General features: G+C 53.1%; 1 protein-coding gene across 1 annotated transcript in view; it reads left to right on the top strand.

The window, feature by feature from the left end:
• Positions 1-26,205, top strand: part of WNT3A (Wnt family member 3A) — a 55,454-nt gene extending 29,249 nt beyond the window's left edge. Inside the window, exons 3-4 of the mRNA XM_054467464.2 lie at positions 15,607-15,872; positions 23,919-26,205. Coding sequence (XP_054323439.1) covers positions 15,607-15,872; positions 23,919-24,398 — 746 coding nt within the window. The 3' untranslated portion in view covers positions 24,399-26,205. The remainder of the gene's footprint in view (positions 1-15,606; positions 15,873-23,918) is intronic.
• The last annotated feature ends 805 nt before the right edge of the window (positions 26,206-27,010 follow it).

Genomic DNA, 27,010 nt, shown 5'->3' with positions numbered 1-27,010 from the left:
GGGGAGGTGGCCCCTGGGCTGAATCTTGAAGGATCTTCTTTCTTTAACACAACACATATCCAGTATTTTCTAGGCACTGTTTAAGTGTTCGACACACCATGGCCAGTTGAATCCTAATGCCCATCTGATGAGGCCAGCAGTGCAGTGACCCTGTTTTACAAATGAGGAAGCGGAAGCACTGTGACAAAGCAGAGACGTGAACCTTGGCAGCCTGGCTCCAAAGTCCCCAGGCAGAGGGGACAGCCCATGCCAAGGTTGGGGCTGACGTAGGGGTGAGCAGAGCCCTCAGGCAGGCCCAGCAGTGACAGGGCCTAGCTGGAGCATACAATTTAGGAATCACTGGAGGAACCCCGAGCCCACAGGGAGGGCAGGTGCAGCCCTGGAGGAAGCAGAGAAGGTAGGACTCCAGAGGATACCCGGTCCCCATGTGTGCATCCCTCCGGGCAGGGCGGGGATGGATCTGAGCAGTCACTGAGAATTTCTCAATGGTGCTCTTGGATGAATGCCTCAGGCTCTCCAGGGGCAAGTAGGCCTCACAGATGCCCAGGTCCTGCCCTAAGGTGCCAGCGTTGGGTGGGGGCGGGGAGCCCCCATTTCCGGTTGTTTTCCTGCTGCTATGCCGGCCTCTCTGCAAAGGGCTGAGCTCCTGCTGCGCTTCTAGCCTCCCCTCCCATCCCACTTACCTCCCCTGGACCCTCTCCTTCTCCCCTTCTCTGATCCTACAACCCCCTTCTCCTCCCCTTTCTGATAGAGGAACACAGTCTGGGACCCCTCCTACCTCCTCATGGCTTAAATAGGTTTAAGTAGGAAAGGGGAAGTCCCGGCTCCTCCCTCCTGCCTGCCACGGGGACTCAGAAATGCTTGGAGTCCTGGTGGCCTGGGAGGAAGGAGCCCGTCGGGTGCCTCAGACAGAGGCCTGCTCAGGAGGCCATTGTGGAGGCCCTGGCTGCGCTCTCCATAATCATCTGATTGGATTAGGGTCAGGGCAACCCTAATCATGTCAGAGGTCACCCCAGGCTTTGTGGCAGGGGCCACAGGGTGCCTGGCCACCCCTGCCAAGATGGCCTTGTTGAACACAGTTAAAAACCCTCAGCCAGCTGTGAGGAGAGGGGCCCAGCCTCTTGTGTGTGTGTGCACATGTGAGTGTACACCCTAGTGTGTGCATTGTGAGGGGTGCATGTGTGTGCCTATATGTGCACATAGCCATATATGTGCATGCCTGTGTGTATGCATGTGCATGTGTGTGTGCGTGTGCATGAGTGTGAACATATGAAGGAAGAAGCTTCATATCCTCACACCTCCTGCTTTCAGCCCCATCTGCTGTCCACCTGGCCTGGGGCTGGGGGCTGGGGCCACCAGACTGAGGCTGGGAGAAACCATCAGTCCTTGGAACATGGGGCTCTGTCACAGAAGCTGAGCCTGGTCCCTGAAGAGCCCTCTCTTCTGGGGTCCAAAAGGAGCAGGACATTCAACCTGCCTGGAGCAGGAAGCATTTGAGGAATTTTAAGTGCATGGAGACTGCGCACACCGTGCAGCTTCTCTGTCCCCTGCCGCAGGCCCCAGGCACCGGGAGGGCTCACTTCCCTGCAGAGCTGGAGACACCTCACTCTTGACCCCTGGCAAGGTAAAACTGGCAAGGACACAGGTACAGAGAAAGGGCAGAGACGGCTGCAGTTGATGCAGCAGCCCAGGGCCCAGCAGCTGGATCTCAGGCGGCATGTGGCTCTGCAGAGAGCCTGGCCTGCTCTAGGCCAAGTGGGGCATGTGCTCCTTAGAGAAGGGGATGGAGGCCAGGAGTGGGTGAGACCTGGAGCCTAGGGATGCCACTTGTGCCCGCACGCTCGGTGCCCTCTAACATGGGCTGGGCCCAGGAGTCCCCCCAGGCCCTGGCACCTGCCACAGAGGTCGGGGGGAGCGTAGTGGCATGGGGAGGTATGCAATCTCTTGTGCTTCCCAAATAAGTGTGCTTCCCACAACTCCCCATGGACACTTCCCAAAGCCCTGGGGTTTGCTTCTTCGTACCCAGTGTGGGTGGGGCCTGCAGCAGTGGCCGTCCCACTCAGCCTTCACACACCACCCCCTCTTCAAGCATTTCCAGTCCCCACCCCCTGCCCTCGTCTGTGAACCCCAGGGTATCCCCACTCAAAGCACACGGCCAGATTCCTGGTTGGTGCCCCAGGACCCCTCCAGCCCCAAAGGGTGGGGAGAGTAATGAAAGGGTTCCTGCGCACCACATGTCAGTAAGCCTTGCTGGGTGCCCCACAAGGCCCCCCTCATCTCCCCAACGTCTTCCCCAGGCAGGAGACAGCCCAGCCTCCTCTCCTCCCCACACAGCCCCCAGGAGCCCCTCGGGGGTGGTCCGCCACCTCCCTGTGTGTCCCCTGCCTATGAGGGCCGGCACAGGGGTGGGGCCTGCCTGCTAGCACATGGGGACGCAGAGGGCAGCTCTTTAGGGAACCAGCGTCCCCAAATCCAGGTTGCGACCCCTGACCCCCCCCATCGGAAAGTGTTGCCATTTAAGATGCGTTGGGGTGGGGGGCTCCCCTGGCTCCAGCGGCCTCTCTGGTATATCATTAACTCTCCCCAGTGGGAGGGGAACCCCGGCCGACTCCCCGCCGCGTCCGGCTGGGAGCACAATATCCCAGCGACGGCGACAAGATTAAGCACAAGGGGAGAGTGCAAATGCGCGGGCGGTTCACACGCCCTTCGCGGTGCTGAATTAAAGCGTCTGAATGGGGATTTCCCCTCGCGCCGGACGGCCTGGCGCGCGGCGCATACTTCCAGGTTGCTATGACTGGCCTGCGCTCGCCTAATCACCGACCAGGGGGAAATTCATATAAAATATCGCCGGCCATTGTGGGCCTAACTCGGCGTGACAGTGGCGCACAAAGCCGGATTCAAGCGCCCCAGCGGGTCAGCACGGCGCCCGGCCGCGCGGGCCGCCCGGCGGTGTCAGGGGCCGTGGCCGCGGTGGGGCACGGGCCGCATTCCGCTCTCAGGTGGCTCCGGGGCCTTTTGTGCAGGCCATGATTACCAAATGCCACCGCGACACCCCCTCCTGGCCGCCTGGCTCCTCCTGGGGCCGCAGGAATGAGGGAAGGTGGGCAGCCCCCGAGGGGAGGCGCCCGGGCGTCGGCTCCGGCGGGGACGGGGGCGCGGGCTGAGTCCCCCTGTGTGCCCCACAGCAAAGGGTCTTCTCCTTCCCCTGTGTTCAGGCCTCAGTGGGGGAAGAGGGCCCATGCGTTGGCTGCTCTGGAAGCCTGTTGTGGCCTCCCGATGGGCACGAGAAGGACTTTGCTTGTCCTTTTTCAGGGGCGATGGTCCCCAGATGACATGACATTTGGGGCCACAGTGACCTGCAGGCCCCTGACCAGTCTGGTCAGGTGGTCCTAGCTGGGATCCGAGGCACCCCCTCACTCAGCCAGCCCCTTCCGGCCGCTGTGGCTTGAGCAGGCAGGAAATGGGGGCAGCACCAGGAGGGAGGGACCCAATGCATTCGGGGTGGCCACTGTCCCCACAACTCTATGGGTCGCAGGTGTGTGGTGGGGGCGTGGTAATCATACAGGGTGCAGCGTGCACGGCGGGCTGTGTTCGCTGTGACCCTCCATCCCCCAGGATGCCTGAAGGCCAGTCCCCGGAGTACAGGGAGACTGCTCCTCACTGGTGCATGGAAACGGCTGGCAGATCAGGCAGGGGCAAAGCCTGTGGGGTGGGGCATTTGCCCTGCAGACCTGGGGAGAGAAGCTGGCTGCAGTAGGGTGCACTTGGGGGACAGAGGGCATTTTTTGTCACAGTGGAGGTGAGAACTTCCCGGTGGAGATTCAGCAGAGTTTTTCTCCTGGGCAGTGGGCAATGTTGGGAGTCTGGGCCCCCAGCACCCAGCTGGACTGACCACCATGGGGTCCTGTCCTCGGCCAGTGCATCCCTGCCGGAGCTGGGGGTGTCCAGCCAGACAGTCAGCATTGCCAGGGGAAAGAGACGAAGCCACAGGTTTCCAGGGGCTGGGGAAAGCATTGGAGGGCCCCAGGAGGCATGGCCAGGTGAGCATGGGTCAAAATCAAGAAGCAGACTGAGCAAAGGTGGCATCCCAAGCTCCTAGGAAAGGAGGTGTCAGCTGCCCCAGGATGGGGCCACAGAGGCAGAACCATAGCCCCCTCCCCAGACTGAGCAGCCCAGCCACCAGCTGCCAGCAGCCAGGGCCCTGAATCCCAGAGCCTGTGACCAAGGTACCCACCTCCAGGAAGAGGCCAAGCCAGAGACCCAATGACCACTGTCCACTCATGGGGGATGGCCATCAGCATATCGGAGACACCCTCCAACCCCCTTCTCCTGGTAGGCTCCTGTTTAGGGTCTTGTCCAGGGTCCCATATAGCCCTTACAAAGTCATGACCAAGCTGTCCATAACCTTCCTTCTGGTCACAGCCCAGAGGAGGGTCAGCACAGAATGGAATCTGAGCTTGGGAGATCTCATCTCAGTTGATGCATCAGAATCACTGGAGACCCTTTAAGATATAGGTGCCCCCACCCCAGTTGAACTTGGGTCCCCAGGGCGGCCCTGCAGTGATTCATTGGCCTCCCAGCCATGACCATTGTTGGAAGCCTCCAGTCCTAATTCCCTGCTGGGCTTCCCAGAGGGGCCAGCCTGGGTGAAGCCCTTCAGACTGAGCACTCTGCCTCCCTGAGGAGCTGGATTTCATTGTCCTATGGTTGCATTTAACAACAATCCCCACCCCCTGACCCAGAACTTTCCCTCCTTCAAGTTGTTTGTCCCTCAGAAAAGCCACTCAGGAGTCCCCTCTGGACCAACGGGCATGTCCCAGGAGCCCAGGAGTCCCAGGCTGTCTCTCTTCTCTCGCCCTGTATCAGCCCCCACAGCCTTTCCACAGATAGGCATGTCCCCCTCAGCCATGCAGTGGGGGCCTAGCCAGGCAGGTAGGCTCCCTGCTCCCTTGAGGCTACGGCCATGGAAACACCAGCCATGGGAACACCCATTGCAGCTGCAGGAGCCTGTAATGATGGGTTCAGGGACCTCTCTTGGGACCCCTCTGTCTGGGCTCTGCACTCACTGCTGTGCAGCCTGGGGCCCATGGCTGACCCTCTCTGAGCCATTTTCCTGTCGGGGCCACTTCTCTCATTAGTTAACACAAGGATAGGCTTGGACCTGCTTTTCCCACTGTCACCCCAGAACAGGGCAGCCTCCATGCTGTGCTCCCTCAGCAGCTACCTTCTGAGCAAACACCTGTCCCTGCCGAAATGCTTCCCGGGTCACCTCCCTGTGGGAAGGTCAGCCCTGAGAGGACAGAGGCTGCAGCCTTCTTTGCCACTTAAAAGACAGTCGCTGCTTAATACATAGTGGCAACTGAGCAACTTTAGTGAAATGTGAAAGACAAGGATTTTGGAATGATTTGGGCAAATGTTGTTCAACGTTTAAGAATTTGGAAACATGGCCGGGCGCAGTGGCTCACGCCTGTAATCCCAGCACTTTGGGAGGCCAAGATGGGCGGATCATGAGGTCAGGAGATCGAGACCATCCTGGCTAAGATGGTGAAACCCTTACTCTACTAAAAATACAAAAAAAATTAGCTGGGCATGGTGGTGGGCACCTGTAGTCCCAGCTACTCGGGAGGCTGAGGCAGGAGAATGGTGTGAACCTGGGACGCGGAGCTTGCAGTGAGCCGAGATCGTGCCACTGCACTCCAGCCTGGGCGACAGAACGAGACTCTGTCTCAAAAAAAAAAAAAAAAAGAATTTGGAAACATATCCTTCCTGTTTGATGTTCAAAGGTCCTTTTCTGAAGTTATGATGGTAGATATTATATATATATATATATATATAAAATATCTACCACATATCTACATATCTCTATCTATCTATCTATCTATCTACATCTTTTCCTGTCTTAACAAAATAAAACACTTGGCAGTCCTCTGTTAGTCCCCAGATGCTCTCTGATACTTGAAAAGCCCATTAAATCCAAACCTAGAAACAAAGGATTTGTTAAGATCCCTCTAGTCCAAAAGTTCTGAGATGCAAGAGACAAAGGAACCATCAAAGCTCATCTCATGATTCCCTGCATCTGACAACTGCACTGCCCTCAGCTGTGATGGAGCCTTACCTGGCAGCTCTTCTGCCTTTCCCTAAATGCCCACCTCTTACCACCTAGAACTCCCTCACCTTCTCAGACTTTATCCATCCATCCATCATCCATTCATCCATCATGCATGATCCACCATCCATCAATCCATCATTCATCCATCTGTCCATCATCATCATCCATTTATCCATCATGCATGATCCACCATCCATCAATTCATCCATCCATCCATCCACCATCCAACATCCATCAATCTATCCATCTGTCTATCTGCCATCCATCAATCCATCATCCATCTATCCATCAATCTATCATTCATCCATCCATCCATCCATCCATCCACCATCCATCAATTCATCATCATCCATCTATCCACCATCCCTCAATCCATCATCTATCCACCCACCCATCCATCTACCCACTATTCATCACCCTTCCATCCCAGGCCTGCCTCAGAGCTCATGTTGTCAAGCCTTGCTGTGTGTCCTTGTCCTCTCTACTGCCTCCCTTGTGAACTGTAAGCTCCCAAAAGCACATGGTTTAGCACAGTCCCAGGCAAAAAAAACCTAACATACACACCAGCAAAGCCTCCCACTAGAGATAGGGAAGGCTTCCCCTGGTTCATTCTCCTTACCAAGGCAAGGACTCTCTTCTCCTGAAAGTGGGTCATCCAGCCTCTGTTTTATTATCACCAGGACAGGAACTCCTTCAACTTTCAGAAAGCCTAGGTTGTTAGAAATTGTATCATATTGAGCAGCAGTGCACTTTCTGGAGGATTTCTTTTTTCTTTTGATGGAGTCTCCCTCTGTTGCCAGACTGGAGTGCAGTGGCGCGACCTCAGCTCACTGCAACCTCCGCCTCTCGAGTTCAAGCAATTCTCCTACCTCAGCCTCTTGAGTAGCTGGGACTACAGGCGCACGCCACCATGCCCTGCTAATTTTTGTATTTTTAATAGAGACGGGGTTTCACCATGTTGGCCAGGATGGTCTCAATCTCTTGACCTTGTGATCTGCCCACCTCAGCCTCCCAAAGTGCTGGGATTACAGCTGTGAGCCACCGCGCCCAGCCTCTGGAGGATTTTTTTACTGTGGTTATTGAGAGTGGGCACCTTGCTTCTTATTCATCTCATATTCCTCATTCAGCCCAGTGCCTGGCTCATTAGGGACTCTCAGATCTTGGATGGATGGATGGATGGATGGATGGATGGATGATGGATGGACGATGGATGGATGGTGGGTGGTGGATAGATGGATGAATGGATGATGGGTGGATGATGGATGAATGGTGATGGATGAATGGTGATGGATGGATTAGAGATGGACAGATGATGGGCAACAGATAGATGACGAATGGACAGATGATGAAGGGGATGATGGATGGATGATGGTTGAATGATGGATGGGTGATGAATTGATGATGGATGGGTGATGAATTGATGATGGATGGATGATGAATGGATGATGGATGGATGATGAATGGATGATGGGTGAACAGATGGATTAGTGGTGGTAGATGGTGGATGATGGGTAATGGATGGACAACAGATGGATTGTGGATGGATGGTGGATGATGGATGATAGATGTATGGATAATGTATGGATATGGATGATGAATGGATGAATGGTGGATGATGGATGATAGATGGATGATGGATAGATGTGGATGATGGATGGATGGATAATGGATGATAGATGGATGGATGTGGATGACAGAGGATGGATGATGGGTGGATGGATAGATGGGTGGTGGATGGTGGATGATGGTAGATGATGGATAGTAGATATATGGATGATGGACGGATGGATGGTGAATGGATAGATGAATTGATAGGTGGATACATGGTAGGTGGTGGTAGATGATGGATGATAGGTAATGGATAGATGGATGGATGGATGGATGGATGGTGGATGATGCATGATAGATGAATGGAGAGATGGATGGATGTGGAAAACGGATGGATGAATGAACGAAAGGAAGGAAAGATAGATAATTGATACTTTGGATGAATTCAGTAAATAACTGCTAAATGAGACCACAATAAGTTTCTGGGAAAGATGGTTTTCCCAGGTGGAAGATACTTCCCTTACAGAACAATTTTGTTATGCAGTTTCTTTTCTTCTTCCTTTCTCCAACAACTGCTTGCTGTGTTAGAATAAAAGTCCTGGGCCTGAATAGGGCAGGCCTCAGGTGGCTCAAAAAGTTCAGCCAGGCTCCTTCCCAGGTGACTTGGCCAAATTGGCAGCATTTGTGTCTAAGCACCCTGCCTCCCAGTAGCCTGTGTCCCATTCCAGTGGGACCTCCGACAGTCCACTCTAATGAAGGCATTTTCCTGCTGACTGGGATGATTTCCTGGCCTTCTGGGATGGCTGGCACTTCCCACGGGCAAGATGCCTCCGTTTCACCCCCATAGCTGCCTCTGTTGTGTCAACAAAAGCTGAAACCCCTGACAAAGGTGTTTGTGGCAGAGAACTTGGCTTCCGTGGAGGCTGGCTGCCAGGACTCCAGAGCCTGGACGTGAGTCCTGGCCCAGGGGAGCCCTGAGTCGGCTCCTCTGTAAAAAGAGATGACTCTGGGCAGTGGTTCATAACCTGTGTGCTTCAAACACCTGTGGAAATCTGATCAAAGCAATGGATTCTCTCTCCAGAAAGACGCCCGTGCTCCCAGACATACCCCATCGTTTGTGCTATCTGGGGAGGGTAGTGAACCTGCTGCAGATTCCCCCTAGAACCTTGGGTGGAATCCATCCCATAGGCTCAAATCTCCTGCCGCTGTGGCTGCCACTTGGACATTCTGGGGGGTCTTCCTTCTGCATGGTTTCAGGACATTTTTTAACTTTTTATTTATTTTATTTTATTTTATTTCATTATTTTTAGATTAGAGATGTGGTCTCATTCTGCTTTCCAGGCTGGAGTACAATGGTGTGAACACGGCTCACTGCAGCCTTGAAGTCCTGGGCTCAAGCAATCCTCCTGCCTCAGCGTCCCGAGTAGCTAGGACTACAGATGCACACCACCATGCCCAGCTCATTTATGTTTTTTTTTTAAGAAAGGGGGTCTTGCTATGTTGCCCAGGCTTAACTTTTTATTTTGAAATAATTTCAGACTTACATAAACATCACAGGAGTGGCACTGAGAGTCCTGGGTCCCCTCACCCAACCCTGTGGTGCATAACCATGCCAATTGTTCAAAACTAAGTGTGTTCTATTCACCACACTCTGGACGTCACTCAGCTTTCCTTTGTTTTTCTATCAAGATCCCTTTTCTGTCCCAGAACCCCCTCCTGGGTCCCTTGTTACTTTTGGTGATGCCATGCCTCTGGCTCCTCCACTCTTCCCTGTCCCTCATGCCCCTGAGACCTCTGAGGAGCACAATTAGGCATTTTGCAGAACAGCTATCAATTTGGGTTGGTCTGATGTCTCTCGACGATTAGATGCAGGCTGTGCATTTTGGGCGAGAATACCTCGAAGGCTATATGTGGCCTTCACGCATCATCCCTGGAGCCACAAGGTATTGTGTGTCCCATTTCAGGCAAAGTTAACTCAGTCCCCAGCATAAGGTGGCATCTGCCAGGCTTCTCCAGTGCACAGTTAAGGCTTTTCTCATTGTGCTTGATAAACACTGTGAGCAGTTGCAGAACCGCTTAGAGACCTTGTGGCTTCAACTTTAATGCAAGCTCTCTTTGCCAGAACATAGGGTCTCACGCTTTTCTGGCCTGTGGTCTTGCAGCCTGCAGCTTCTACTTCGGCCTCGGATGGGGGTGTCTGTCCTGGGATCCGAGCCTCTCTGCAGAGACTTCTTCTCTTCAGTCTTCACGAGTGAATTGAAGGCCTGCTCCAGGGTTTTCTCAGCTGGCAGGGAGCTCCACCTCCACATGTGATGGAAGAGAAAATCAAGGTTCAGCCAGCTGGTGACCAAACTGAGCAAGAATGAGCTCTTTTCTGTCCAAGTGGAAGCCCTGAGCACCACCCGCCCTTGCCCTTGAGTGTGTCTGGCTACTGGGGCTGTTTGCCTGAGTTTTGATAAGCAGGGATCTCAAGGCCCTTGTTATGGGCAGGGCACGAGTGAGGCACAGAAAGCCCTAGCCGCAGGCTCTGGTTCTCCACTTACCAGAAGCTCAGGAGCAAGAGGGAGGGGCTGGCCTTGGAGACAGACTTGTAGTAGCCAGGCGGTGAGGTGGGAAGGCAGGCTTAGCTGGGGTAGGTATTCAGGGCGTGGGATGCACAGGTCATTTGGGAGTGAGAGGGTCCGGCCGGGAGGGCAGGTGGAGCTGTGTGCCATGCATGAGCTCCAGGACCACCCAGGACACTCCTCAACCCTGCCTCTCAAGCTGCCTTAGAAGGGAAGCAGGGCAGATGGCAGGGGAGGGGGTGCTGACTAGGGAGGGGACGACCTGAGTCCTTTAAAGACAAGAAGAGGCGCTCAGACCTGGAGGCTTAGAGAGGAAGTGCTCTGCATCCAGCCACACATGTATTCACTCAAGGGCAGTGGGTTCAGCAAAGGCCCTTCCAGGCCCGTCTGTGAACTGATCAGTTGTGTTAGGGAAGTAACATGGAGTCGGGGGTGGGGGCTTTAAGTTTCTTGGAGAGGTGTGGAGGAGGTGGCTGCCTACCTGCTCCCTGGGAAAGGAAACAGCGAAGGTTGCATGATGGGCCTGGGTGCCTTAGAGGGGCAAGGGTGGGCCTGCTCTGGGTAGGCTCAGACCCTCCTGGTTCCCTGACTCAGCCCAGGGTTCCTGCCCTTCATTCTGGCCCCAGGAAATATCTATGGGCTGGGACTTGTGCTCCAGATTGGAAATCAAAGGTGAGCCAAACAGTCCCTGCCCCTAGGCAGCCGGGGCTAGGGAGGGAGTCAGTGGGCAAATCTTCCTGGTTGGGGAGGGGCAGCCAGGTGTAGAGGACACCCGATCCCTGGCCGCTCCCTTCAGAGCAGGCAGGGGCACAGCAGGTCCAGCCTGAGCCAAGGAAGGAACTGGAAAGAGCCCAAGGGGAGGACAAAGGGCTGAGTGCGGCCTGAGGCCAGGGAGTGGCATTGAGGTCAGGAGAGGAGATAGATCCAGAGGGGGCCTGGCATGGCCAGATTGGCATTGGGCGAAGACCTCAGCCTGCAGATAGTGTGTTGCGAGGGAGAGGTGTGCGTGTGTGTGCATGCGTGTGTGTGCATGTGTGTGGTGCACATGTGGAGGGGTGTGTATGTGTGTGCATCTGTGTGCATGCATGTGTTGGTGTGTGGTGGGTTGTGAATGCATATGTGCATCCATGGGAGGTGTGCATGTGTGTGGTGTGTATGGTGTGCTTGCATGCATATGGATATGTGTGTGCATGTGTGTGTGTGCATGTGCACGGGGTGTGCATGTGGGGTGTGTGTGTGCATGTATGTGTATGGTATTCATGTATGTGTATGTGTTGTGTGGTGTGTGTATTTGTGTGTGTGCATGTGTGTGGGGTGGGGTGTGTATATGTGGGGTGTGTGCATGCATGTGTGTGCATGTGTATGGTATGTGTGGTATGCCTGCATGGTGTGCATGTGTGTGTGGGATGTGCATGTATGTGAGTGCATGTGTATGCTGTGCTTGCATGCATGTGCATATGTGTTCATGTATGTAGTGGGGTGTGCATGTGTGCTTGTGTGTGGTGGGGTGTGCATGTGTGTGCATGTGTGTGATGTGTGCATGTGTGTGGTGTGCAGGCCTATATGTGTGTGTTTGCATGTGTGTGTGCATGTGCATCAGGTGGGGTGTGCGTGAGTGTGTGGTATGCATGTGTCTGTGCACGCATGTGTGCATGTGGTGTGCATGCATGTGGTGGAAGAAGGAAGCTGGAGGCTGGGGCCTCCTAGGGGCCTCTTCATGGCAAGGTGGGAGATGGACCCACAGCAAGAACCAGGAGGGGCAAATTGGCTGAGAGGCCCCAGGGCCACCTCAGAAGGCCAGAGCAGCCTGGGCGGCTGGGGCTGTTTCAGGACTGGACAGTCTCCGGCCAGCAAGCAGAGCCCTTCCTGAGCTGGTGGTGGGAAGTGGATACAGAAGAAATGGAGAGTTTTCTTCTGGGCTTGTGGCTGGATGCAGTGGGTGTCCAGGCCTGACTTGGACAGGGCCCCAGGGAGGGGACGGGGCTGCTGGGACCTGCCATCAGGGGGCTGTTGGCCAATCCACAGAAAAGTCAACCAAAGCAGGCCCGAGGGGCTCGGGGCTTTGTCAGCAGCCAGGGGGACGCCGGTGCAAAGCCATAGCCTCAAATACCTTCCACTTTGTATGTTCTTGGTATGGGAGCAAACGTGCGTTCTTCTGTGCTGGCTGTGTGTGGATATGTGTTGGGCCGTGTGGGAGCGTCTGAGTGTGTGCACACTCATGCCTTTCTGTCCCTGCCGGCCTGGGCTCAAGGGCATCACAAGCCCCAGGGGCTGCTCTCTCGGTCCTCTCCTAGGCAGCCTGCAGCCACGTGCCTGTGTCCCTGAGTTAGGCCATTCTTGCATTGCTATAAACTATATAACACTTGAGGCTGGTAATTTATAAGAAAAGATGTTTAATTGGCTCACAGTTCTGCAGGCTGCACAGGAAGTGTGGCTCTTGCTTCTGCTTCTAGGGAGGCTAGGAAGCTTCCAATCATGGCGGAAGGCAAAGGGGGAGCAGGCATGTCACATGGTGAGAGCAGGAGCGGGAGAGAGAGTGGGGGAGGAGGTGCCACACACTTTTAACAACCAGATCTTGCAAGAACTCACTCGTAATCTCGAGGACAGCACCAAGCCATGAGACCCACTCCCCAATGACCCAGTCACCTCTACCAGGCCCCACCCCAGCCCTGGAGATCACAGTTCAACATGAGATCTGGGCAGGGTTAAATATCCAGACTACATCAGCCCCATCCACCCGAGGATGAAAGCTCCCTGGATGTCCAGGTGGCAGAGGAGGTCACAGCCCCCTTTGATGACTCTGTTGTGACCCTAAGGGGTCCACTGCGGGCCTCTGCCAAGGAGGAGCAGGGGACACAGTGGGACATAGCCCTGTATCCCCGCCTTGTCCCATGGGAGGACCCTGGCTCCAGGAGAACCTCAGGCCTCCTTCTGTCCCCATAGAGAGGGCCCATCGGAGTTCCCTTCTCCCTCCTGCTCTCCCAGGGTCTCAAGGGAAGAGAGAAGGTCAGAGCCAAGGAAAGGTGGGGGCTCAGGATCCTCCCACAACAGAAGAAGAGACATGGAGGAACCTGCCCCAGGGCACACCCAGCCCCCAGAGGCCAAGCCGAGGCTCAGCGGCTCCAAAGCCCAGATATCTTCTTGCTAGGTCTGTAAGATCCCTGCCCAGAAGCAGGTCAGGCTCTTTCCTGGTTGGCTCCCTGCTAGTTCCCCAGCTCAGACTGCAATGCTTGGCAAACAGCAGGCACTCTCTTCCTCACCTGTATCGGAAGGTGGGTCCAAAGTGAGTGCCTGTCTTTTTTTATTTTGTTTTTTTGAGACAGGTTCTCACTCTGTTGCCCAGGCTGGAGTGCACCGGTGTAATCATACCTCACTGCAGCCTCGAACTCCTGAACTCAAGTGATCTTCCTGCCTCAGCCTCCAGAGTAGCTGAGATTATAGGCCCCCAGCCCTGAGTGCCTTTTATCAATGGAAGCAGGGCCTGGCCAGGCCCGCCCCCTCTCCTCGCGCCCTTGCAGAAGTGTCTGCACACACCCACCCTCAAGACACGGCTCATTCTTTCAACCTGTCTGGGGAAGACTGGCTGGGGGCCTGGCCTCTGCAAAGCCCACACCACCCCTCATTCCCATCCCCTGATCCTAGCCTCCAGAGCTTTCTCCTAAATTCCAGCCCTCCCCTACCACCCTTCTGCACAAGCAATGCCACTTCCCCAACTTAGCCTCTATTTCCCCATTTGGGGAAGAAGGAAGCTGTGTACAAGGACCCAGGCAGCTCCAATGTCAGCAGCGGCAGACACCCTGCAGCCTTCCAAGCTGGAGGCAGGGGCATTTGGGGCACTGGGGCTGGCCCTGGGGAGGTGGGCGCTAGAAGTCACTGGTGTTGAGAAGATTCCAGAAGAGGCGGCCGTACAGCTGAGCCATGCAAGTGCCGGTGCTTGGGGTGGAGGAAGGAAATGGCAAGAGGCACAGCAGAGGTGGGCAGTGTGCGGGGTGGAGCCACACTCTGGGGTCTGCGCCCCAGGCTGTCTGGGCAGCAGAAGGAAATGGCTCTTGTCTGGTTTTACCTGCCTTCGTTCAGTTGTATGATTATTTTGAGATCCTTTGTGCTATTTTTCTTGTTATTCCTAAATTAAATGCTGTTATGGACTTGCCACTGTTTTTTAACCATCCCTGTTGATGGACATTGGGGTACTTCCAGTTTGTGGCTTGTGTGAACATTTGCTTACAAGTCTTTGCACAGACATGGGTTTCCTCTGGGGCAAACCTAATGGCTGGTGTACGTTTACCCCTGAAGACAATGCCAAAGTGCCTCCCAAGGGGACTGCACCTTTCCCCTCCATCCAGCTGTGAACAAGGGTCGGGGTCTGATTTCTCCACATCCTTGCCAACACTTGCTACTCTTTGACTCTTTGCAGCCATCCCCGTAGGTGTGAGGTGGCTCCTCATTGGGTTTTTTGATTTGCACATCCCCAGGATGGGTGATGTCGACCATCTTTCCAGGTGCATGCTGGCCTTCCTTGTGCCTTTTTTTAAAAGACAGGGTCTTGCTCTATCACCCAGGCTGGAGTGTGATCATAGCTCACTGCAGCCTCAAACTCCTGGGCTCTAGCAATCCTCCCACCTCCGCTTCCTGAATAGCTGGGACTACAGGTGCACACCACTGCACCTTGCTAATTTTTAAATTTTTTTGTAGAGATGGGGTCTTGCTACATTGCCAAGGCTGGTCTCAAACTCTGGGGCTCAAGCAATCCTCCCACCTCTGCCTCCCAAAGGGCTGGGATTACAGGTGTAAGCCACCTTGCCAGCTGTATGTTTTTTGAGACAGGGCTGGAGTGCAGTGGTGCTATCCTGGCTCACTGCAGCCTCGACTTCCTGGGCTCAAGTGGTTCTCCCGCCTCAGCCTCCCAAGTAGCTAGGGCCACACCCAGTTAATATTTTTAGTTTTTGTAGAGAGGGGGTCCTGCTATGTTGAAAAGGCTGTCCTGGTCTCAAGCAGTCCTCCTACTGTGCCTCTCAAAGTGCTGGGATTACAGGCATGAGCCACTGTACCTAGCCAAAGTTGATTGTTAAAAAGAGCCTGGTACCAACCTCCCCTCTCTCTGGCTTCTGTCACCATGTAATTTCTTGCACACACTGGTTCCCCTTTACCCCCCTTTCCCTTCTGCCACAAGTGGAAACAGCCTGAGGCCCTTGCCAGAGGCAGTTGCTGGAGCCATGCTTCTGTGTAGCCTGTAGATCCGTGAACCAAGTAAGCCTCTTTGCCTTATACACCACCCAACCTCACGAGTTCCTTTATAACAATGCAAATGGGCTAAGACCCCTGACCTGCCCAAGGCTGTCCTTTGAGCTGAGCCCTGTTAACCCTGCATCTCTCCTCTCTCTACAGCTACCAGGGAGTCAGCCTTTGTCCACGCCATTGCCTCAGCCGGTGTGGCCTTTGCGGTGACACACTCATGTGCAGAAGGCACGGCCGCCATCTGTGGCTGCAGCAGCCGCCACCAGGGCTCACCAGGCAAGGGCTGGAAGTGGGGTGGCTGTAGCGAGGACATCGAGTTTGGTGGGATGGTGTCTCGGGAGTTCGCCGACGCCCGGGAGAACCGGCCAGATGCCCGCTCAGCCATGAACCGCCACAACAACGAGGCTGGGCGCCAGGTAGGTTCGCCGCCCGCAAGGGTGCTTGGGAAAAAGGAGCCTCCTCAGCAGGGTGTGTGCCCTGGTTCTTTGCGGCATATGGCCCGGTGAGGCAGGATGGTGGCCAGGCTGAGGGTCTTCTCGACCCCTGCCTGGGGTGTGCGAAGCTTAGCACCATCCAGCTGCACCACAGCATCCAGTGTGCTCCTGGGGATGGCGAGCCCACCTGTGAACTGGGGTAGCCAAGAAGGAGGGATGAGGCAAAGGCCTGGTCAACAGGAGCCCCTGCAGAGCCCAGGGAGGGAGACAGCCAGGCAGCCACAGAGACAGGGAGGAATTCTGCAATGAGGAAATGCAGGCACACAAGGTGACCCGATGTCAAGGACAGCTGGCAGTAATTTAGGGGGACGGAGGCTGGGAGAGCCTCCCAGGCAGCCTGGAGGTGAAAGACAAGCGACTTGGTCTGGGCAGAGTACAGAGTGTAATGGAACAAACAGTATCTTGATGTGGAGAGGCCAACCCAGACCAAGCCGTGTAAAGCTTCGTGAGCCTGTGTCTTATTCTGTCTGTGCTGCTACAACAAAATACCTTAGACTGGATAATGTATAAACAATGGGAGTTTAGTACTCACAGTTCTGGAGACTGGGAAGTCCAAGGTCGTGGTGCTAGCAGATTCCATGTCCGGTGAGGGCCTGCTCCTCATGGATGATGCCTTCTGTGTCCTCACCCAGGGTGTGGATCTCTCTGGGGTTACTTTTATAAGGGCATTGTTTTAGGCCATTCTTGCATTGCTACCTGAGACTGGGTAATTTATGAAGAACAGAGGTTTAATTGGCTCACGGATCTGCAGGCCGCACAAGCTTGGTAACAGCATCTGCTCAGCTTCTTGGGAGGCCTCAGGGAGATTCTACACATGGCAGAAGTGGAGTGGTAGCAGGCACGTCACATGGGCCATAGCAGGAGCAAGGAAGACAGAGTGGGGGAGAGGTCGCCATGCACAGATCTTGTGTGAACTCACTCACTATCATGAGGACAGCACCAAGCCATTCATGAGGGATCTGCCCCATAACCCAAACACCTCCTACCAGGTCCCACGCCCAACACTGGGGATTACACTTCAACATGAAATTTGGAGGGGACACAGATCCAAACCGTATCAGGCACGAATCCCATTCATGATGCTCCACCCTCATGACTTGACTTGATCACCTTCTAAAGGCCCTACCTCTTAATGCCGTCACCTTCAGGGTAAAGATTTCTTTTTGGGGGGGTGGGGACACAGAGTCTCACTGGATACAGTGGCACCATCTTAGCTCACTGTAGCCTCCACGTCCCGGGTTCAAGCGATTCTCCTACCTCAGCCTACTGAGTAGCTGGGACTATAAGCGCATGCCACCACACCTGGCTAATTTTTGTATTTTTAGTGGAGATAGGGTTTCACCATGTTGGCCAGGCTGGTCTTGAGCTTTTGGCCTCAAGTGATCCACCCACCTTGGCCTCCCAAAGTGCTGTGATTACAGGTGTGAGCCACCGTGCCCAGCCGAGGGTAAAGATTTTAACCCATGAATTTTTGAGGAACACTAACATTCAGACCACAGCAGCTTGCTAGAAAGGACGTGGTCAGAAGATCAGTGGATGACCAAGGGATGAAAGATGGCTGATGGGCAGTGACGGGTGTAAGGACCAAGTGGCGTCCACGGGATTTAGCAACATGAAGATGGCAGCTGACCTTGGCTGTAGAATCAGGGGACCACAGAGGGGCGAAGAGTGAACAGGGGATATTCACCTTTTAACAGTGAGGAACTAGATAACTCAGACTAATCTTCCTGCAGAAGACAACTTCAGATGCAGGATGAACTATAAAAAGCACCCTGTTAAAAGTGTGGAGTCCCCATAATTACCCGATTCATGATAGATGAGGCAGTGCAGTGCCATGGGAGAAATGGGCTTTTCAATAAATGGTGCTCAGTCAACTGGGTGGTGCTATGGTCTGAATGTGTCTCCCAAAATTCGTATCTTGTAAGCTTGATCCCCAGTGCAACAGTCTGGAGAGGTGGCACCTAACAAGAGGTGTTTAGATCGTGAGGGCCTTGCCCTCATGAAGGGACCAATGCTGCTGTAAAAGGGCTTGCAGAAGAGGGTCTCTCTCTCTCTATTACCTTCCTGCCATATGAGGACATGATGTTCCTCCCTTCTGGAGGATGCGGCATTCATTCAGGGTGCCCTCTTGGAAGCAGATAAACCAAGCCCTAACCTGTCAGCACCTTGATCTTAGATTTCCCAGCCTCCCAAACCATGAAAGAATACATTTATCAATTACTCAGTCTTAGGTGTTACGTTGTAGCAATACAGCATTGACTAAGACAGATAGCAACATGGAAAAAAAATAACCCTGGCTTGCTACCTCACACCATCCGTAAAAATCAATTACAAATCTCAGTGGGAAAGGTAAAACAATAAAACTTTTCAAGAAAATATAGAATATCTTTGTGACCTTAGAAAAGGCAAAGGTGTCTTAAATAGTCCAGAAATCACTCACATTGAAAGAGAAGTGGAATAACATAGACTATACTCAAATAAAGAACTTTCATCCATAAAAAGACACCACTATGGGACTGAAAAGGCAACCCATAGAGGACACCATTCACATCCATCCATCCACACTCACATATGCAGCAAATGTAGAGAAGCTACAGTAGGAAAAGAACTCTGCAGACTAAGAAGAAAAAGATAGACAAACCAATGGGAAAATTGGCCAAAAAATTAAAAGCCATGTTATGAAAGAAAATACAGAAATTCCAATACCTATACCAAAGGTGCTCAATGTTATGAGTCATCAAGAAAATGCTGTGAGAACCTATGTCCTGGAAAGAGAGAGAGGAGGATGGGGGTGTCTGAGACACCGGTGTTCTGGGGCAGGTAATTTGTAAAATTTTGTATATTTTGCACTTATGACACATATTTTTTGTATGTCTATTATACTTCCATAAAATGATTTTTAAGTGTCAAATAACTGACCATCTAGTGAGGAATTAGCAGCCCCTGATCCAAGAGAAGATCCCAAGCCTGGTACCTGGGGTAGCTTTTGTCTAGAGGCCATTTGCTGACCTGGAAGAGACTACAGAGGTTGCACTGCATTTCCAGCAGACTCACAGAGCTAAGGGGCCCATCAAGGGTGCAATCTCTGGTAAATCCTTCCTCAGTGTAGGCTGTGACCCTGAAGAGCAAAGCCAAGCCAGAAGTAGTCTTGTCCTGTGCACATGGGCAGACTAGAAATCTCTCAAAACCTGAACTTGGATTAAGGTAATCCCAAATTGCTGGTACTCCCATACACCTGGAAAAAGCAGACGAAATCCTCTTTGGAGAAGGATGATATCCCTCCTCTAAGCCTATAAATGTTTCTATAATAATTTTTTAGAAAACACAATGTCGGCTGGGCGTGGTGGCTCACGCCTATAATCCCAGCACTTTGGGAGGCCGAGGTGGGCGGATCATGAGGTCAGGAGATCAAAACCATCCTGGCTAATATGGTGAAACCCCGTCTCTACTAAAAAATACCAAAAAAAATTAGCCGGGCGTGGTGGCAGGTGCCTGTAGTCCCAGCTACTCGGGAGGCTGAGGCAGGAGAATGGTGTGAACCCAGGAGGCACAGTTTGCAGTGAGCCAAGATCACACCACTGCACTCCAGCCTGGGCGACAGGCGAGACTCCATCTCAAAAAAAAAAAAAAGAAAAGAAAAGAAAACACCATGTCCAGCACACAATCAAAGATAATCTATCACATGATCTGATGACACAATGAGTTTAATCAGAAAAAAAAAAACACACACACAAACAAGTACACAGGGAATTCAGATACTGGAATTATTAGACACAGACTCTGAGGGGAAAAATGCTTACTTAGGTTCACAGAGCTAAAACACAAGTGTGAACATTGCATCAGGAAACTAGAAACTATAAAAATAATATAATAGGCCGGGCACGGTGGCTCACACCTGTGATCCCAGCACTTTTGGAGGCCAAGGCGGGTGGACCACCTGAGGTCAGGAGTTCGAGACTAGCCTGACCAACATGGAGAATCCCCGTCTCTACTAAAAATACAAAATTAGCCGGGTGTGGTAGTGCATGCCTGTAATCCCAGCTACTTGGGAGGCTGAGCCAGGAGAATCACTTGAATCCAGGAGGCGGAGGTTGCAGTGAGCCAAGAGTACACCATTACACTCCAGCCTGGGCAACAAGAGCGAAACTCCATCCCCAAAACAAACAAACAAACAAACAACAACAACAAATATATATATACACAATAGATTTGGAAAATAATTACATAGAAATTGCAGAACTGAAGAAAAAATAAGGACTTCCAGTTAAAGATGAGAAGCTGAACACTTACGTCTGCACTCTCCTGGAACCCACTAAAATAACAATAAATTAATTTTAAAATAAATAGATATGTAGAGATAAATATAAATAAAATATAAATAGATATAAGTAGAGACAGGTAATAGTAGATATAGATGATAGATATAAATAGATATAAATGGTGCATAGAGATTATACATAGATATAGATGCTAATATAGATAGGATGGATGGATAAATAGATTAGATAGATGGATGAATAGATAGAGATGGATACTCATGAGAATACAGAAAATAAAGAGGAAACAATGGTAACAAAACTTTGAAAGCTAAAAGCAGATAGATGAATACTCAAGCAGACTCAAGAAAACTGAGTCTTAAGCCAGTAGAGAAGAAATTTGAGAACCAGTCTAGGAATTCCTAGTGTCTGATATCTTGAGAATTTGAGATAAATATGGTGCTGAAAACAGAAAGATTGGTTGAAAGACAATTTTCAGAGTACTTTATAGCCCACTCACTCCACTACCCAACTCTTTGTAGCCAGGCAGCAGCCTCTCCTTTCCCTGTGGCTGAAGCCTGGAGGTTTGTTTTCTGCAAAGCACAGGTGTCTGATCTGAGGGACGCCAAGCGCATCTCAGAGTGAACCTTTCAAAGTGAAAATTTTCTCTCTACATATGGAAGTTCATGCCTTTCTCTCTCCTCCTGATTTCCTAATGCTAGCTGTGAACCCTAGTTATCCTCCAGGCAAGAGGATGGAAGATTCTGCTCTGGGGACTCTGACCAACTCAAAAGAGGAGACTTCAAGATAGTGACTTGTGGAAGGTCCCAATAAACCGATGCAGCTAGATCACTCTATAGAGAGGACCAAAGTTGACAAGTCTCTCCCATATACAGGAACTTCCAATAAGATTTTTAGTGTCCCATTTTTAAATACGAGCAGACAGCCAAGGATCATCAGACCTCTGAGGAAGGACTCTAACAACAATAATGGCAAAGTCCAAAACAAACAAACTCCAACAAAATTTACGGGAAAGAGACATTGTAAAGAGAGATGAAACTTCAAAGGATGATCATTAATATCCCCAAAAGATAAAACACTATATCCATGAAATTGGAACAGGATGGTAATTTTAAACACTCAGGTTACAAAAGAGCTCTTAGAAATTAAAAATATGATAACAGAAGCAAAATCCTCAAATTGAAAGATAGTTGAGACACCCTCCCACAAGACAGAAAAAAAAAGACAAAGAGATTAAAAATAAGAGCAAGGAGAAGATTTGGAGGATCTGTCCAAGAAAGACAAAGACAAACAAAAAGAGGAGGCAGTCAGCAAAGAAAGAAGGCAGGAAGCTTCCTCAGAACTGTGGAGCACAGGTTTCAGATCAAACAGGCCCACTAAGTGACGAGAACAACAGAAGAAAAAGATCTACTGCAAGACACATTGTTGTGAAGTTCAGAGCCTACTACATAGAACAGCCCTCCAAGCTGCCAAGGAGAATGTATGGGCTTCAGGATCAGGAATCAAAATAGTACCAGACATTTTGGGAGCAATAATGAAAGCTAGAAGAAAACAGTAATAATACTTTTCGAACTCCAAGATGTAAAAATGATTTTAAGCCAAGAATTCACTTCCCAGCAAAACTATCAATTAAATGGGATAGTAGAAAAGATTGTTTTTAGACATGGACATTTCAAAAAATTTACAAGGCCTTTTCTGGGAAAAAAAAAATCTGCAAGAAAATGAAATTGATAGAATAGCTGATGTGTTTGGACATCTTGAAGAGAATATTTAGATAAGTAAGGGAGAATTTGAGGCTGAATCAGTTACAGGTACATTGATAACACCAACTACAAAAAGTCATTTAGGAAAAAAAAAGTCATCATAATATATGACACTTAAAGTAGTCCCAATACCACCAGCAGTGAATATTGATATGAAATTAAGCTAGTTTTTAGGGCAGGAGGGGTTGGTGGTTGGGAAGTGTGCATCAGTGTGGTGGAGTAAGGAGAGAAAACTAACTGCCACCCACCATGGCGAGAGGCCAATAAATAATGCCTAATGCTGAAAAATCAAGAGGTGTCAAGACAAGTGTGTTAATAGAGTTGTAGACATTGCAAGGGGCTGCATGTAGCACCAGAATTCCTGTTTATCTAAACGGGTCTTGGAAACTGTTGGACTCCTTAAAGTATGCACCTATATAACTTTGATCCAATATAAAACTAAAACAAAAGAGGAAATAAAATGGATATTAGATAAACTAGACTGGGCAGGGTGGAGGATATGTTACTCTACAGATGCCCATAGGAAGCAGTCAATATCAGAGGGAGGAGTTCAAGAAAGAGCCCGAAGGGGACGAGGAGGAGGCAGGATTGGGACCCAGAGCCCAGTTGAAGCCTTAGATTAGAACTGTCCAATAGAAATAGAATGGGAGCCACAAATGGCTCACAGATTATTATAATTTGTCCCACAAATGACACAAAGATCGTTGTAAATTTTCTAGTAGCCACATTTAAAGAGTAAACAGGTAAAACAAGTTTTTTTGGTTTTGGGTTTGGTTTGGTTTGGTTTGGTTTGGTTTGAGACGGACTCTCGCCCTGTAGCCCAGGCTGGAGTGCAGTGGTGCAATCTCCGCTCACTACTACCTCCCCCTCCTGGATCAAGCAATTCTGCCTCTGCCTCCCAAGTAGCTGGGATCACAGGTTCCCGCCACCACGCCTGGCTAATTTTTGTATTTTTAATAGACACGGGGCTTTGCCTCGAGTGAGCCACCCGCCCTGGCCTCCCAAAGTGCTGGGATTACAGGCATGAGCCACCATGCCTGGCCAGAAACAAATTTTAATACTAAATTTGATTTAACTCAGGATAGCCAACATGCTATCATTTCAATAATGTAGTCAGTATTAAAATTATGAATGAGCTGTTTCTCATCCTTTACTTACACTAAGTCTTGGGAATCCAGCATGCAGTTGGCACTTACAGCATTTCTGAATTTGCACTGCCATGCCTCACGGGCTCCTGTCTGGCCAGTGGCTGCCACAGTGCAGTGCCACCTAGACTGTTCTGATGTTCACATGCCCCTTCATGCTCACCCCTATCCCTTCCCCAAAGAAAGAAGGGAAAAGAAGCTGAGTTCTCCACTGCCCATAGAGGAAACCGTTCGCTCCTCAGCCAGGTCCTGCCCCATCCCCCAACAGCCTTATGTCTCGACATTGCCTTCCTCTTCCTCTGCAGTCCCCACACAGTGACCAGCTTCCTGGGCCACTCTCATTACTCATGCTCAGGACTCCTGCCTTTCCACCCAGCCACATACACCTCTGGGCAGCGTGCCTGGGTCCTCAGGGTCAGAAGGAACGCCTATCCCCCTGCATCCCTGCACTCTGACTGCTGTGGCTTTTCGTGTATGGCACCCCACGCTGCAGCTCTGTCCTTCATTCACTCCACGCTAGACAGTGTAGAAGTACTCAGCTAGGAGACGGGGAGAGGGGAGCCCCCCAAGCCCTGACCTGGGAAGGCTTGGGTCTGGCAAGGGAGCAGGCACCAGTATCTGCACCATAGGAAGGGGGTGGCCCTGGGGCCCTGTTTGGGAGTCTGCCCCCTCTGCCCGGGGGCTTTATGGAGCAGGCGGGCTGCAGGCGACATGTAATGCTGTTTCCTCGGGGAGACGCACCAGGGGGCCGCCCTGACGCTGGCTCCTGCGCGTGCCCCGCAGGCCATCGCCAGCCACATGCACCTCAAGTGCAAGTGCCACGGGCTGTCGGGCAGCTGCGAGGTGAAGACATGCTGGTGGTCGCAACCCGACTTCCGCGCCATCGGTGACTTCCTCAAGGACAAGTACGACAGCGCCTCGGAGATGGTGGTGGAGAAGCACCGGGAGTCCCGCGGCTGGGTGGAGACCCTGCGGCCGCGCTACACCTACTTCAAGGTGCCCACGGAGCGCGACCTGGTCTACTACGAAGCCTCGCCCAACTTCTGCGAGCCCAACCCCGAGACGGGCTCCTTCGGCACGCGCGACCGCACCTGCAACGTCAGCTCGCACGGCATCGACGGCTGCGACCTGCTGTGCTGCGGCCGCGGCCACAACGCGCGAGCCGAGCGGCGCCGGGAGAAGTGCCGCTGCGTGTTCCACTGGTGCTGCTACGTCAGCTGCCAGGAGTGCACGCGCGTCTACGACGTGCACACCTGCAAGTAGGCACCGGCCGCGGCTCCCCCCGGACGGGGCGGGCCCTGCCTGGGGGTGGGCTTTTCCCTGGGTGGAGCAGGACTCCCACCTAAACGGGGCAGTACTCCTCCCTGGGGGCGGGACTCTTCCCTGGGGGTGGGGCTCCTACCTGGGGGCAGAACTCCTACCTGAAGGCGTGGCTCCTCCCTGGAGCCAGTGTCTCCCCTCTGGCGGCTGGGCTCCTCCTGAATGAGGCGGAGCTCCAGGATGGGGAGGGGCTCTGCGTAGGCTTCTCCCTGGGGACGGAGCCCCCCTGGACAGAGGCGGGGCTACAGGGTGGGCGGGGCTTCTCCTGGGTGGGACAGGGCTTCTCCTGCGGGGGCGAGGCCCCTCCCAGTGAGGGCGTGGCTCTGGGTGGGTGGGGCACTAGGTAGGCTTCTACCTGCAGGTGGGGCTCCTCCTGAAGGAGGCGGGGCTCTAGGATGGGGCAGGGCTCTGGGGTAGGCTCCTCCCTGAGGGCGGAGCTCCTCCTTAGGAGTGGGGTTTCATGGTGGATGGGGCTTCTTCCTGGATGGGGCAGAGCTTCTCCTGACCAGGGCGAGGCCCCTTCCACGGTGGCGGTGGCTCTGAGTGGGCGTGGCCTGCATAGGCTCCTTCCTGTGGGTGGGGCTTCTCTGGGACCAGGCTCCAATGGGGCGGGGCTTCTCTCCGCGGGTGGGACTCTTCCCTGGGAACCGCCCTCCTGATTAAGGCGTGGCTTCTGCAGGAATCCCGGCTCCAGAGCAGGGAATTCAGCCCACCAGCCCCCTCATCCCCAACCCCCTGTAAGGTTCCATCCACCCCTGTGTCGAGCTGGGAAGGTTCCATGAAGCGAGTCGGGTCCCCAACCCGTGCCCCTGGGATCCGAGGGCCCCTCTCCAAGCGCCTGGCTTTGGAATGCTCCAGGCGCGCCGACGCCTGTGCCACCCCTTCCTCAGCCTGGGGTTTGGCCACCCACCTGACCAGGGGCCCTACTGGGGAAAGCCTGAAGCGCCTCCCAGCCCCCAACCCCAACACCAAGCTTAGTTCTGGGAGAGGACAGGGACTTCGCGGAGGCAAGTGACCAGGCCCTCCCAAAGAGGCCCGCCTTGCCCGGGCTCCCACACCGTCAGGTCCTCCTCCCAGGGAACTGGCTTGCTGCGCCCCAGGCCCCGCCCGTCTCTGCGCTGCTCAGCTGCGCCCGCTTCTTTGCAGCTGCCCAGCCCCTCCTCCCTGCCCTCGGGTCTCCCCACCTGCACTCCATCCAGCTACAGGAGAGATAGAAGCCTCTCGTCCTATCCCTCCCTTTCCTCCGACTGTCCACAGCCCCTTATAAGGGAAAGGTAGGAAGAGGGGTCCAGCCCCCCAGGCTGCCCAGAGCTGCTGGTCTCATTTGGGGGCTGTTCGGGAAGTTTGGGGGGCATCAACCCCCCGACTGTGCTGCTCGCGAAGGTCCCACAGCCCTGAGATGGGCCGGCCCGCTTCCTGGCCCCTCATGGCGGGACTGGAGAAAACGTCCGCTTTCCTGGAGTCAATGGCCCGGCCCCTCCTGACTCATCCGCCTGGCCCGGGAATGAATGGGGAAGCCGCTGAACCCACCCGGCCCATATCCCTGGTTGCCCCATGGCCAGCGCCCCTCAGCCTCTGCCACTGTGAACCGGCTCCCACCCTCAAGGTGCGGGGAGGAGACGAGGCCAGGCAGGGCGCCCCAAGAGCCCAAAAGAGGGCACACCGCCATCCTCTGCCTCAAATTCTGCGTTTTTGGTTTTAATGTTATATCTGATGCTGCTATATCCACTGTCCACTGGAGTTAGACGAATAGATGTGTTGTGTTTTTTTTTTCCTTTTCTTTCTATGAAAGAAATTATTTTAGTCATAGCTTGTGAGTTTCAAACAATGGGAAAAGTGAAAAAAGAGAAGCCATCAAGGCTGTGGTCTGGGCTGGATGTTTGGTGGTGGGTCAGCACGGTGTTGAAAGAGTAGAGAAGATGCCCACTCAGGGGCTCAGGGCCTGGGTCTGGGGGCAGGGGGATACCCCAGGGCCATGATGGGCAGGGGACCTCCAGAGCTGGAATTCCAGGGGGAAGGAATAAGGATAGCCAAGCTGAGGAAATGAAGGAATGGCCACTGGCACCAAGGCCTGGAGCAGGGTAGAGCCTCTGATAGGGAGAGAGCAGCAGGCACCTGGAGGCCCCAGGTAGGCAGCCCTAAGGTAAGGGGGTTGGCCGAGCCCCCAACAAGTCAGTAGAGCAGCAGGACGCCCACCACCTCCCCTCCCACAGAGCCTGTACTCACTCAGCTGATACCTTAGCACCAGCTATGGATGTATCCCCAACTCTCTAGGTTTGGGGACAGTGGCCTGGTGGTGTAGGATCAGCTGGATCCCAGCAGGACCTTGGGATGGGGCTGGCCATCAGGAGTTCCTCTGGGATCCTCACCTCATGGGGCTGTGCACAGTGGTGCCCAGCCAAGGAAGGCAGGGAGAGCCCCTGGAACAGGCGAGCCATCCTGCCAACAGGAGCCCTCATGTGGCCTTACTAGGGGTGCCGGGTGTGCCTCTGGAAACAGGCAGCGGGGGCCCATGGGCTGTCTCAAGGCCATGCCTTCCCCATCCCAGCCCCACC

Source organism: Pongo pygmaeus, chromosome 1 (assembly GCF_028885625.2).
Source record: "Pongo pygmaeus isolate AG05252 chromosome 1, NHGRI_mPonPyg2-v2.0_pri, whole genome shotgun sequence".
Taxonomy (NCBI): domain Eukaryota; kingdom Metazoa; phylum Chordata; class Mammalia; order Primates; family Hominidae; genus Pongo; species Pongo pygmaeus.
This window is presented reverse-complemented; position numbering and strand designations above follow the sequence as displayed.